The sequence below is a fragment of the Cherax quadricarinatus genome, unplaced genomic scaffold (genome assembly GCF_038502225.1).
Source record: "Cherax quadricarinatus isolate ZL_2023a unplaced genomic scaffold, ASM3850222v1 Contig160, whole genome shotgun sequence".
In the NCBI taxonomy this organism is placed as follows: Eukaryota; Metazoa; Arthropoda; class Malacostraca; order Decapoda; family Parastacidae; genus Cherax; species Cherax quadricarinatus.
The window spans coordinates 184,321-199,805 of NW_027195186.1; the positions used below are offsets into that span (position 1 = coordinate 184,321).

The 15,485-nt window shown below is 37.9% G+C and overlaps 1 protein-coding gene across 1 annotated transcript in view; it reads right to left on the reverse strand.

The window, feature by feature from the left end:
- The window catches only part of LOC128693570 (presenilin-1), a 47,201-nt gene extending 33,135 nt beyond the window's left edge, over positions 1 to 14,066 (reverse strand). Inside the window, exons 1-5 of the mRNA XM_053783351.2 lie at positions 13,804 to 14,066; positions 11,943 to 12,119; positions 9,638 to 9,816; positions 7,211 to 7,352; positions 2,420 to 2,487 (exon numbers count right to left, since the gene is read on the reverse strand). Of these exons, the coding sequence (XP_053639326.2) occupies positions 2,420 to 2,487; positions 7,211 to 7,352; positions 9,638 to 9,816; positions 11,943 to 12,119; positions 13,804 to 13,965 (728 nt within the window). The 5' untranslated portion in view covers positions 13,966 to 14,066. The remainder of the gene's footprint in view (positions 1 to 2,419; positions 2,488 to 7,210; positions 7,353 to 9,637; positions 9,817 to 11,942; positions 12,120 to 13,803) is intronic.
- Positions 14,067 to 15,485: the final 1,419 nt, after the last annotated feature.

A 15,485-nucleotide genomic window follows, 5' to 3' on the forward strand; every position in this document is an offset into this window, starting at 1 on the left:
TTGACTCAGAATTAAAGTTTTTACAAGTCATCGCAGTTTACACCATCTTTTCACCACTAAAATGCAAGTATAATTACTGCAAATTACACACAGTACCATAAAATTACTCTACAGCACAATTTTGTACTGAAGTACTACAGGTTACACTACCTGCATTCTTAGCGTTGGGTTGCCTTCTGAAGTACTGGACCAAGTTCACTTGTTCACAAGGCCACCAGATAGTTTTTTTGAAAAATTAATTTCATAATTTGGAAGTTCTGGACAATTGGCAATACAGTATACCCCCTTCCCACTATTTGTCTGTTAATCAGAGGGTCATATAGCAACTGAGAATTGCGAGGAAATTAGGTCTGATCCAAAAAAGAAGGTAAATCTAGTTTCTTGGATTAACGGTCCTTCATCAGCATCAAGGCACGTTCCTTGAGGTGTGTGTAAAAAAAAAAAAAAAAGCAGGCTGCCTAAAATTCCAAAATTATGCTGCTGGATCAAGAAGCAATTACTGTTATACAGAAGTTAAGAACATCATTTCTAGTATACTTGTACTCTGAAGGATACATGGCATAAAATACAGCCTCCTTGTAAGGGCTAACAAATGATTTCTAAAGGTAACTGTCAGTGATTTTGAAAGTTTTGGTGGCAATTCAAGAGACAGTTGATACAGCCAAATTAATGCCATAGAACAATGTGAAATAATTCCTGAAATAATAACTTCTTTCTAATCACTGTCAGTCATAATTATCACACATTATCTGGTATGCTTAAATGCATTCACTTGCAAATGCTATCCTTTCTCTTGTCTCCTCCCTTAACCCTTTCAGGTAGGCCTACATATGAAAGAATGGGTCTATGTAGTCAGTGTGCACAGTATAAAAAAAAATCCTGCAGCACACAGTGCATAATGAGAAAAAAAACTGACTGTTTTTGCTTTAAAACAACGACTTTGCAGTGTATTTTCATATGCTATTTATGGTTGTATTCTAGTTTTCCTGGTCTCATTTTATAGAATGGAAGACATATTACAGAAATTGAGATTATTTTGATTGGTTTCACAATGAAAAGTACCTTGAAATTGAGCTCAAAGTAGTAGAAATGTTCAATTTTTGCCAAAGTTCAAAAGTAAACAAATCATGACATGTATTGGATGCGTCATCCAATACATGTCAACTGGTGAGCCTAATATTCTTTCACAAGTGTGCTGATATTGTTTATACCATTTCTACACTAATGGAGTAGTCTGCATAACAGTAAATCTTCTATTTTTTTGTGAGAATAAAAATTCAAAGTGGAAAGCAAAAGAAATGTAAGAGAGGCCTGAGGACATGACTAATGAACAGAAAAAAATGTTATTTTACTGCCAGGAATGTCTGTCTTGTTTATTCTGGACCCTATTTGGAAATTGGCATCTTTTGAAATTTGTGTGAAATTGGCAAAATTCCCAATTTCTGACCACTTGATTGGATAGTTGAAATCAGCAAATGGGTGGTTTCTTGTACTCACTCGATAGAGAAAATGGAGTTCTAGCAAAATAGTTATGATTTTTGTTGACTGGTACATTGGAATTGGCCGAAAATAGGGCTCAAAGTGGGTGAAATCGCCGATGTGTAAACATCGTTAAGATCGCTAACTTCACGAGAGCATAATTCCGTAAGTTTTCCATCAAATTTCATACTTTTGGTGTCATTATGATCGGGAAAAGATTCTCTATCATTTCATAAGAAAAAATAATTTTTTTTTTTTTGAAAAAATTTCCAACCCTGAGAACACATTTAGGAGAGGGCCTGTCGACCCTGAAAGGGTTAAAGAATCCAAAATGGCTAGCTGCCAAGTTATGGATACCTTCCCTAATTTCATACATTGTGAATTAGTATTATACTTGTAGGAAAGTGCTTAACCCATAGGGGTCAACTCATAAGGGTCATACTGTGCTTAAGAAATGGGAGTCAATCAGATTTGATCTGAGGAATACAAAGGCAGTTTTGAAATTTGTAGATCACTCAGCACTCTTGGATATGCAAGGCATATTCAGGAACGCTTCCAGTGAAGAGGTACGTAAATTGGAGAAACCTGCCACCCATTCCTTAACTCCATTCACCTGCTTTCAACGTTTAAATTTTAAATGACAGAAAATAATATGCCTATACAATTTTTTCACTGTGTATATATGGCAACTCACATTTTATTTAAATCTGTCAATCTGTTCAAAGTCTATATGATGCCAATCACACAAAAGCTTTATTGAAATCCCAGTGAAGGGCTCTTGATGGAATTAGACTTTACATTCTCTTTACTTAGATCAAAGCCAATTGCTTCCCATCCCCAGGCACTGTATGACCCCGAACAGGTTTAGCAACAATGAATTAGAGCAAGGAAGTTTGTAAAACGTCTTGGAAAGGCTGGAATAATCACTGATAATACTCACATCATGTACATAATGGTAAAAATGAAGAGCAACAGTAGAGAGGACATAAGCAGCCATCCATGGATGATCTGGAACAAGCCCATAATGATATCGTCATATTTAATAAGCAGGGATTAATGGAAAAATGATGAATTCTTTACACTAGTAACGGAATTTATCAACAGAATTTACAAGATTTCGAAGACTGATTACCCAGGTTTCTAATGTGAGCAAGAAGTGCTCTGGTAAAGATGTTGGAAACAGCCCACACGCCTGGAATGACTATGATGATTTTATATACCCAACTGCCATGCAACAGCTGAAGATGCTGTTTGAGCCTTTCTGCTGCAAATCAAGAATTATACACCAATACCAGGATTTTAATTACTATATCATTCTTGATAAAGTGTAAATGAAGAAAAACTATGAAATTCAGTACAGAAGTGGTACTTAAGCACTAATTGTATGTACACATGCAATTATTTCATTCTTAGTAGTGCTGGCCAATCCTCAGCATTTAGTGCTAGATACTTTCCTGCAGTTGTAAAATATTCAAGATGATGTGCAACATATGAAAATGCCATTAAACTGCACTGTGAAGTTTGCTGGAAATAACTAACAGTGGGATCAGAGAAAGAATTTTACATGACCAGAGTGTGCACAAGTACAGTGGAACCTCGGCACTCGAACTTAATTGGTTCCAGAAGGTTGTTCGAGTGCCAATCTGTTCGAGTACAGAACAAATTTTTTACAACCGATTTTCTTTTTGGTTGGCTGTTATCACTAACTCTCTTAAGCCCCATGGTGACATTTAGGCAAATATAAAAAACACCAAAAAATACAAAAACACAAAATAGTTTACAGAGAAGCTCTGGCAGATCATGTTTGTTTGGTCGAGTGCTGAGCAAACGGTCGATTACCAAGTGATTTGTTTACCAAACAAAGCGTTCAAATACTGAGTTGTTCGAGTATGGAGCTGTTCGAGTACCGAGGTCCCACTGTATAGGATTTGTGATTACGCACACACATAAGACTGGGATTATACACAAGTGTTCTATAAATACAAGGCACTTTGCTAATGTAGATATTTCAAATCACGCTCAAAAATTCGTTTATGCAGCTCCTGATTCGCTATGCTGGCATCTGAGCAGCACTATTTGTTTACATCCTCTGTGAGCTCCACGTCTCTCAATTCTGTCTGGAAACTCTCCAAAGTTTCCAGCATTTTAAAGTAATCACATACAGTGGACCCCCGCATACCGATTTTAATCCGTGCAAGAGGGGTCATTGTTATGCGAAATAATCGGTATGCGAATGAATTTTCCCCATAAGAAATAATGGAAATCAAATTAATCCGTGCAAGACACCCAAAAGTATGAAAAAAAAAATTTTACCACATGAAATATACATTTTCCTACACACAAAGAGAAGGATACATGCACAATAGTAGAGTAGTACATGCACAGTATATATTGTGCATGTACTAGTCTACTAAATGAAGAATAAATGACACTTACCTTTATTGAAGATGCAGCAATGACTGATGAGACACTGTGTCCTGGGAGTGCCTTTTCCTCCTGATACCTGTAGGTCCTGTTTGGCATTTTCTTCCAGAACAGGCCTTATCACACTGTGTATGTCACTACGATTCTTAAATCTCTCAAACCAACCTTTGCTGGCTCTAAATTCACCAATATGAGCACTAGTTCCAGGCATTTTTCCCTGTTCACCTGGGTGTTAGTCGACTTGTGTGGGTTGCATCCTGGGAGACAAGATTAAGGACCCCAATGGAAATAAGTTAGACAGTCTTCGATGACACTGACTTTTTTGGGTTATCCTGGGTGGCAAATCCTCTGGGGTTAATTGTTTCTTGGTATTCTCAATAAGCCACAACAACAACAGTGCTACAGCAGCAGCAGCAGCAGCTGACGGTGGTACAGCAGCAGCAGCAGCTGACGGTGGTACAGCAGCAACAGACGATGCTACAGCAGCAGCAGACGATGCTACAGCAGCAGCAGACGATGCTACAGCAGCAGCAGCAGCTGACGGTGGTACAGCAGCAACAGACGGAAGGAGGCCTGGTCTCAGACCGGGCCGCGGGGGCGTTGACCCCCGGAACTCTCTCCAGGTCTCCAGGTAAACAGCAGCAGCAGACGATGCTACAGCAGCAACAGACGATGCTACAGCAGCAGCAGACGATGCTACAGCAGCAGCAGCAGCTGACGGTGGTACAGCAGCAACAGACGGAAGGAGGCCTGGTCTCAGACCGGGCCGCGGGGGCGTTGACCCCCGGAACTCTCTCCAGGTCTCCAGGTAAACAGCAGCAGCAGACGATGCTACAGCAGCAACAGACGATGTTACAGCAGCAGCAGACGATGTTACAGCAGCAGCAGCAGACGATGCTACAGCAGCAGCAGCAGCAGCAGCTGACGGTGGTACAGCAGCACCAGACGATGCTACAGCAGCAGCAGACGATGCTACAGCAGCAACAGACGATGTTACAGCAGCAGCAGACGATGCTACAGCAGCAGCAGACGATGCTACAGCAGCAGCAGCAGCTGACGGTGGTACAGCAGCAACAGACGATGTTACAGCAGCAGCAGACGATGCTACAGCAGCAGCACCAGCAGACGATGCTACAGCAGCAGCACCAGCAGACGATGCTACAGCAGCAGCAGCAGCTGACAGTGCAGCAGCAGCAGCAGCAGCTGTACCACCAATAGTAGCGATGGTTGATTGGGGTTTATTATACAACTTGGCCAGCTCGGAGACACGCACTCCACTTTCATACTTATCAATGATCTTTTTCTTCATCTCTATTGTAATTCTCACCCTTATTGCTGTAGGGTTGGCACTAGAAGCTTTCTTGGGGCCCATGGTCACTTATTTTCCAGAAAAAGCACCGAAAACACTGTAATAATACGAAATATTCCGATTGTATGCTTGGATGTTACCGCAGAGGCTGGCTGGTAAACAATGCCACCGGCGGCACATGTGAGGCTGGCTGAGGGCGCACATTGGACGCGTCTCGGACGAAAATCGGTGAGCGGGTTTTTAAGCGGTATGCGAGGCAAAATTTTTGCGATTAAAGCAAGCGGTATGAGGATTAATCGTTATGTGATGCCATCGGTATGCGGGGGTCCACTGTATATTATGCTATTTGCATTACAATAGCATCTAAGGGTAGTTGTGATGATAAAAAGAAGAGTGGCAAGTTCCAAGCTACAAAGTAGGAGCTAAGTCAGGCGAGGGAGTAGCTAAGAGTGTCTCATTTGTGTTGAAGACGCAATAACACTGGAAGAATGTTGCTCTGGGGCGCTAAAAATGTCGTATATTTATGCTATCAGACGTTTTTAATAACACATCTATGACATGTTTGGGACAATTACATAAACATGCTATATATCATGTAATAAATGGTCTGATGGGCACGTATTAAATGGCCAGCTGGACACACATTAGACCATTTAAACGATTAACTGGGAGTGATTGAGTCTGGGTGTGTTGCCGTGAGCCTGGGTGTTTTGCTGTTATGTATGTATAATTTTGCTGTTATGTATACATAATCACATAGGTAGTAGGTTGGTAGACAGCAACCACCCAGGGGGATACTACCATCCTACCAAGTGAGTGTAAAACAAAAGCCTGTAATTGTTGTACATGATGGTAGGATTGCTGGTGTCCTTTTTTTGGTCTCACGAACATGCAAGACTTCAGGTATGTCTTGCTACTTCTACTTACACTTAGGTCACACTACACATACAAGTACAAGCAGATATATATATACTCCTCTGGGTTTTCTTCTATTTTCTTTTTAGTTCTTGTTCTTGTTTATTTCCTCTTATCTCCATGGGGAAGTGGAACAGAATTCTTCCTCCGTAAGCCATGCGTGTTGTAAGAGGCGACTAAAATGCCAGGAGCAAGGGGCTAGTAACCTCTTCTCCTGCATATATTACTAAATGTAAAAGGAGAAACTTTAGTTTTTCCTTTTGGGCCACCCCGCCTCAGTGGGATACAGCTGGTGTGTTGAAAGAAAGAAAGTATACAATCTGTTTAGTGTCTAGTATCACTAGTCACTCCAAGCTGGACGTCTAATACATGTCCAACTGGCCATTTAACACATGTCCATCAGACCATCTATTAGTGTCCACCCAAATCAGACATTATATATACATTTATGGAGCATTATCCCTACAATATACCTTACATTATATACAAATTGTCTTCACATTAATGCAGAAGTTTGCATAACAGTTTCCATGAGCCAGGATGGGTTGTCAGTATTTCAGTGTTTATGGAATTTGTGAGCTCTGTCTTAGTATTCTGGCAATTTTCCAAAGCTTCATTTTACTTTCATAATTTTTAGTCCTAGCTCTATTGTCCACTTAATACATGACAGTGTAAACACGTTGTGAGGCCTTTATACGTATTTAAATGTGAGAAAAGGCGATTAACTTTTGGGTAATTTTTATTTTACATCAGTAGCCTGGAGCCTAACCCATCATACAATCAGCGCCCTCCCTGCTGTATATTTTAATATCACTTTTAGCCACACAAATAATGAGAGAATTAAAAGTTGGATAAACTGTAATGAATAAACAACCATTTGGCGAGATACTGAAGGTATATTAGCTACATTCTCTAATATTATCTGCTAAACTTTCATATCTCCATATCTTATTACCAATTACTAATTAACTTTTAGAATACAATATTTTAAACTATTTAATAACATGCTGAAGTAATTAATAACACTCGTATTACAATACACACATGAAACTCTGTAGATCTATTAGTCACTAATGGTCTCACCTTATAGCAGCGTTTCTTGTAAAGTAATATAAGCACAATGGTTAAAACAACCACTACACACAGGAGAATTAGAGCATTACGTAGTGCATCATACACTTTATCCCCAATACTCTGAGATTCCTCATGAAATGGGGTGTACAATCTGTAAAATAAAAAAAAAAACAATCAAACATATTTTCTGTGTGCAATTACTAAAGAAAAAGGAAATTTTAGGGTTGAACTGGCCACTGTGTGAGGATGTACCAGAAGACAGATATTAAGAAAGAGCAGTGTGTTTATGTTATGAATGAGAAACTGAATGTTATAATACTAAATGAAACAAGGTTTAAAGAGAAGGGGAAATTTGAATGACAATGAGTAAATGGGCTAAAGTCAGGATTATCTAAAAGAACAAGAGCTCAAAGAAGAGCAGAAGTAATATGAAATGAACAATTATGGAAGAAAAAATGGGTACAAATATTTAAATGTAAGAGTTATACAATTTAGAATGAAAGCAGGATGTGAAAAATGGGTTCTGTACCTAAAGATGAGATAAGAGAAGATAGCAATGTGAATGTTTAGGGAGTTTTTATTCAGAGAAAGCATTTGTTTTGGGAGCCCATAATGTTAATATGGGAGAAATGGTTGTAAAGAGCATAGTAGGAAAGTTTGGAGTGCCAAGGGTTAACTGAAAACAGGAGACTTAACTAGTATAATGCATCATGAATGAGGTTTGGTAACAGTCAATGCCATGTGTTTTTCAAAAAAAGGATGCAATTTTTTCCTAACTGCAACTGAAGTACGTCTAAAACTATATAGCGCATATAAAGACCTTCGTGGTATGTGTTCTTAAATTTTTGTTGCATTTTTCTAATTGCATTTACAAAAAATTGTAACAGAAGAGCTTTATGAGAGCTGATTGTAATAAATTTACAAGTACAATAAAGTACAGCCTCTCCTCACTTAACAACGGAGGTCTGTTCCTAAGACCACGTCAGTAAACGAATTTGTCGATAAGTGAGGAGCATACTATAATGGTAGTGGGTTTGTGTCAACTATCTTTCATATTGTTTTAATGTCACCTTTGCATCATTTATAAAATTTCTGGTATATTTTTAAATGTTTATACAGTAGCGTACTGTATATTGTAATAAAAAGAATAGAGGAAATCAACTCTAGCACACACATTATTTAGGTATGCATATTGGTCAGAGAGCCTGTTGCAAGTCCAAGGTGTTGGTAAACGAGTATGTCATTAAGTGAGGAGAGGCTGTACATAAGAGCGGTTTACTTGTGAACATGCACGATTTTTTAAGTGAAATATCATATCAGATCATTTAGTGGTAGATATGTAGTTTATTATTTTTATTATCACACTGGCCGATTCCCACCAAGGCAGGGTGGCCCGAAAAAGAAAAACTTTCACCATCATTCACTCCATCACTGTCTTGCCAGAAGGGTGCTTTACACTACAGTTTTTAAACTGCAACATTAACACCCCTCCTTCAGAGTGCAGGCACTGTACTTCCCATCTCCAGGACTCAAGTCCGGCCTGCCGGTTTCCCTGAATCCCTTCATAAATGTTACTTTGCTCACACTTCCAACAGTAGTTGGAAGGAAAAAAAAACATCTTTTGTATACATGTATATGCATGAGGCATAATGCTCTATTGCTCCTCAACCAAAAATGCTTCACTTTCAAAATGAATCAACTGTCAAAGCAGTTGACCCAGAGGAAAAAATATATAATCATTCACCCTCCAGCTGATTTTGTAAAAAGGGTACACTGACGCTTGCTGCTGTTCAAGCTTTTAACTCTTACCATTTTACTCCATTCATATTCAATGATAATAATAATTATCTTTATTTCTACAAGTACATGTACAAGGTATACAAGCCTAGCTGACATCAATGACATACTACTATAAAGAAATCCCCTTATTATGCAGAACATTTCAAGGAAATTAGGTCAGTTTTGTTCCAAGACGAGACCCACGCCAGTCGACTAACACCCAGGTACCTACTTTACTGAGGGGTCAACACTGGACAGGTTATATCTTAAGGAAACACATCCTGATGTTTTCAGCCATACCAGGGATCGACCCCCAGACCAGTGTGCGAGCAGTGTGTGCTAGTGATCAAGCTACGAGATATCCTCAAGGCTCGTCAATCTTTTTAATACATCTCATTTAATTTGTAAATGAAACTTCTTGCATTATTTCATCATTTACATTCAATTATTTCTTTTCATTGTTTCCATGATTCTTAATACCTCTCTAACTCATGTCCAAAATTTCATATCTTTCACTCTTAACAGATTCCTTTTCATATCATCTTTTTTCTAAGTTGTATGCCCTCTTGGTATTAATTATAAGGGACCTTGTTTAATAGGGTTTCATAAATACTTAAAATGTAGTTTGAAATCTGACAGTTAAAATACAGTACTTACAGGTATGCTCCTTTTTCTGTGTAAAATGTAACTGAAGATACAGTGGCAACCACCACTAACATACACAGAGACACAGGAATGAACACCTTTATTACATGTTGTGCACCATATTTGAGCTCCTCTTCTTCTTCCTCTCTCTCTTTCCACTCTCCAGCTGATTGAGAATTTTCTCCAGGTTCCTAGAAAATAAAATAAGAAGTGTTATTTAAAATACTCAGCATCTGATTAAACAAAGGCATTGTATCTCATCTATTAAGTATTCTTAAAAAAAAAAAAATGCAAAAACAAGATATGTGCTTTTGAAAAATAATTTACATACTGTACTGTATTACATACACCAATGCTTTTAGTGCTTTAGACTAAATTCTACAACCATGCCAATTTCAGACAAAAAAACTGGCTGGATAAACACTGGAAATGTCAGACAATGGATGAAACTCTGTAATTTTGAACTGTGTAGCAAGTGTCCAGTGGTCTTCTGAAGTATTGGACCAAGCTAAACGAATAGGACATTTGTCTAATTTGGGCCAGAGCAGTCACGTCCAGGACCTGATGTTTTCACTGTTCCTTGAGCCACAGGCCAGCCATGCCAGCTTATTGTCTGTGCTCACTCAAACACTCATCAGTCTCTAATTTACCCTGGATTTAGATAATTTTGTGTGACTATTAGCATATTATCTCCATGGGGAAGTGGAACAGAATTCTTCCTCTGTAAGCTATGCGTGTCATAGGAGGAGACTAGAATGCCGGGAGCAAGGGGCTAGTAACCCCTTCTCCTGTATAAATTACTAAATTTAAAAAGAGAAGCTTTTGTTTTTCTTTTTGGGCCACCCTGCCTTGGTGGGATACGGCTGGGGTGCTGGAAGAAGAAAGATTAGCATATTAAGTGCAAATAACACTGGCTTCTAAAGCAAGTGGTTATGCCATAGAAAACATGTGGTTCTCAGTATTAAGCAGTAACTTGAACTAATGAAGGTTGAGTCTGGCATCTCAGCGGCATGGGTATGAGAGGCATATGGTGTTAAGAAACAATGTCTGACATGCAGTGAAGCGAGGACAAACTTTCAGACTATGCTCTTAAAATTGGCATAGATGTTAGTGGAGTTTTACAGCTCTCCTGACTCAGAATAAAAGTTATTCTGAGTCTCCACTGTCAATCATGGCAGTTTACACCTTGTCTCTCCACCAAAGAAAGAAGTAAAATAACTGTAAATTACATACAGTACTGTACTATAAAATTACTATACAGCACAATACTGTAATACTACAGGTTATAATGCTCGTATTCTTAATCTTCAGCTGCCTTCTGCGTCAATGGACCAAAACTGTTAGCGCAAAGGACAACTGGACGATCATGAAAAATTAATTTCATAATTCAGAAGATTCAGATAATTAGCAATATACCCCCTTCCCCCTATTCCTGTTAATGAGAGGGTTCACTGTAACTCATCCTATAACATCTTTTTCATAAGGTTAGGATCTAATTTAGATATGGTGAAAATCATGTGAAAAAGTGTCGACTTTCCAGACTACTGCGTTTCCAAAATTTAAGCCGATACCGATAATTTTAGGCTGAAACTGATACCATCAAAATTAACCTATACCAATACTTTGGTACACCCCAATAACATTCCTTCACAAAATAAAGCCAATTTTATTTTTAAAGCATACCCCTTCTGTGAACAGCTGCTAACTAATGTTGACCTGTAGTTCAGTGGTCAAAGTGATTGCATCACAACCAAAACATCTTAGGCAAGATTCCTGGGCAAAGCATGATACACAGGCATATCTCCTTGCATATACTGAAAATATTCATCTAGCAGTAAACAGGTACTGTCCAGGTGTTAATAAATTGATGTGGGTCATGTCTAATGGGTGGTACCATATACTATAACTGGGGCCAGATTTTAAAGGGGAAGAATAAATATTCCTGGCTTCTAAAAATCTTCACCTCAAGAGGCTTTCTAAACATCTGTATTGCACAAGTCTTGACAAATTATGTCACAATTATGAGTGTGCCAATGTAGAGATATGGGCAAGTACCAGCTAATTTTGCAGGTACATGTATCTGTAACCAGCTTAAAACTTAATATTAGCATGTATCAGCAAATTTTGTCATCAAGTAATATCGATGGTATTGGTACTGGGCTAAAAGCGAGTACTGGTACTGGCAAAATTTGGTATCATTCCAACCCTAGTCACAGGGATACTATAAGCCTGGTAGTTTGAAAAACTTGTGAATAACATTTCAATCCTAATACGTATATCATACGTAATCACAAAATAAAATTTAAACTATACTCACCGGTACGTGAGTGTGCCCTCTCGTGCCACCATGCCCACGAGTAACCTGCTCTTGTTCGCCACGCACTCTACCTTCACTTCCTCTATTGCTCTGCCTTGCTTTATCCTGTTGACCATCACCTTGTAAGTGATTATTTGAGATGGCAGCCTCGTCATCTAATGCCAAACCTCCATCAAACTGAAAAAAAATCAGTGAAGAAAAAAAGAATATGTTTAGTAAACAAGTTATAGTGTGTAATGTAAGAGTACCATCTCATACAATTTAACTGAGTATCAGGCACTTTTAGGCACTCAGTTGCAGGTCAAGTTGTGTGTTGGCCAGTGGTGGCTCGGGTATAGGCACTGCGTAACTGTAGCACCCTCTATTTTCACTCTATATTATCAATAACATTCAATATAATGAGTTTTTTTCTTTAAATTCTTTCTTTATACTTGTACATTATATAATCCTTGGGCTTAATGTCAGTACATGAAAAAATTACAAAAATCCTTGTATGGAACTGTGCGCTTCACAGAAGCACCTCCACCAATTTTAGCTATGAGCCGCCACAGGTATTGGCTGTACATATTTATTATTCCTGCAACTTCTTTAAAAATGCCATTAAGGTTGGGTTTGGCTGGTTGGATTATCGTTAATTCATGATATTATTGCTAATTCATGATGAACATTTTGAGTAGTAAGTATTAAGGGAAAACAACCAATATTGAAAGTTAAACATCTTATGCTATTTATGTCTTATGAATTTGAATATACTGCAGTATGTGTTAAAATTCTACCATTAAAAAAATAATAGGCATTAGACATTGTCTCTGTTCACATCTAAGGTTATAACAGACTTCTATGGGAAAAATGCAATTTGCTTAATAAGCATTACGATTTCCTGAGTCATGCTTAATGAATTGTTCACTTAATGAACCTTTTCTCCTGTCCCTATCTAGGTTAAGGGACAAGGGTCTACTCATTGAGTAGATTAAGAAATTAATTTATAAATCTAAGGTCAAGTTGAAGATGCAGACTACCTAACAATGGGAAGGAAAAATTATTCGGTGTGGGAAGTGTACCCTTTGGCTTCACCAAACTTGTGAAAATATTAACTGAGTTTTCTATGAACAATACAAACAAAAAAGTCCATGGATGTGCTTAGAATGCCAACATACACAATTAGTTGATGCATAGGAGACCTGTATGCTCACTACTTTATATCTGATGCATAGTGTAAATTATAATCAAAAAGAAGCGCTAAACCACAAGGGCTATATAGCGCTGCTGTATAGTGTAGTGCCCAGTCACCTCGGCACTGTTATTAAAAATTCAATTTCAAACATTAATTTATATTACCAGACATACCTACTGTACTTATTTCTGTAGGCTAATAATAATATATACATTATGATCAAGCCTTATGAATACATCACTGGTGGTCCTAGTATGGCTGCTGGCTCAGTAGCAGTTTACAGGTGGTATACGAAAATGTAGTTTACATGTAATAAAATAGTGTTAAACACAAAAGAAAGCCACTAGCATACTGTATTTCGGGCAGCCTAAGATAACTCAAAAAAGTCAGCCACTTATTTCCACCGAGGTCCTTGATGGTACAGGAAGTTAAGTTTATTTAAGCACAGGTAAACAAAAGAACAACTATCATACAGAGTAACATATGTAAATTATTTAGGACAAAAAATGCCAGAAGAAAATGGTTCATAATCCACTGGGGGGAAACGAAGACACTGAAAAAAGTCCTAATTACTTCTCGCGTCTCTACAAATTACAATACCATGACATCATACAGAGAACATTAACAATAAGGCATGGATAAGGTTGAGGAGGAGGTGGATAGATAATGGAAGGAGAAGCAACAAACCCGAGATGCTGCTGGCTGCATGGTGTGTGTGGGTGGTACTTCCCCTGAACCTATATCATCCTCCTGGTTTTGCGACCTCCTCTTCTTTTTCATCACTTTGCCAGGGCCATCTTCCACAGCGACAACTTTGTCATCCCTGTCTATGTTAACGTGGCCGTCCATCAGCGACTGGAGGCGCAGGCACAGCAGATATGACAGATGAGTCAAGTGTTGACAATGTCTGGTGTGTTTGTGTAGGCTGCAGCTGCCACCTGCACCACCTTCACATAACTAATACAACATTTATTTTAACATTAATACAACACAAACCCAGTCAATATTATTATTATTGTTATTATTTTTATTATTATTATTATCATTATTAGTATTATTTTCATCAGTATTATTATAATTATTATTATTATTGGTATTATTATTATCACCATCAGTATTATTACTATTATTATTATCAGCATTATTATTAGTATTATCATTATTATTGGTATTATTATCACCAGTATTATTATTATAATTTATTATTATGATTATTTTTTATTATCATCATCATAAGTTTATTTAAGTACACAGGTATAGAGGATCTACTTTCAAAGATCACAACAATGTATCTACCACATCTGCTGGAAAACTGATAGGATGGATAATGAGGCTGGAATATTGCTGCATACTAACTACGCCTTTCAACGCAGGCGATATTGCTGACCTGGAGAATGTACAGAGAACTTTCAGGGCATGAATAAGTATCGTAAAGCACTTAAATTACTGGGAAAGGTTGAAGTTCTTTTGACCTGTATTCCTTGGAACGCAGATGAGAAAGATACATGATAATACTCACTGTGGATAATACTGTATATATTTTCCGGAAATACGGTAATTTATAGGTAAAATAGATGCCCTATATTGTATTTTTAAAAGAAATATGTTATCGAAAATAGGAAAACTGAGCCTGGGGAGAAGGGACAGTCGCCATTTTGTTTGAATTGAATAACACGTTGTGAATAATGGGAAGAATTTTTCCTGCTCTAGAGGTTAAAATTGGGCTGACACCTCTCAAATAGGAGGCGAAATTGTTGGATGTGCATTCCTGCATAACTTGAGATATCAGACGACTGGACAAGACAACTCCAGGAACCTCAGATAAGCTGTCTAAATTATGTTTAATTTCTGGCCAGTAAATTCTTCATAAATGTAGGCAAAAGGGGGGGGGGTCCTGTACATGACACATTAATCGGTCAAATTGGTGAGTGTTATGATTAAGATATATTCTCCTTCTGTTGTATAAATGTGTATATATGTGTATAATCATTTATTATTTTCAATATACAGTCCACAAATTTATATATTTACCAGTATTCCTGGTGTATGTATATTTCATTTAATTAATAGGTCCAGAGCAACTTGTGGTTATGACAGTGGTAGGTATCGAAGGGGGACATTTTTTGCGACCTAGGTGTCCCAAATTCCTACTTGTCTATGTAACTGATAAATAATAATTATCTTTGTTATCATTTTCTATTATGTACATAATGAGTTATATTCAGATAAATGCAATTTTCCACACACACTTTGAATATCCTAGAGGGGCTACTCCTAAATCCACAAAGGAAAATCACTCCCTACGAAAGCAAAAGACTCGGCAGGCGGTGCAACATTCCCCCAGTGAAAAGTAGGGGCGCATATGCTGC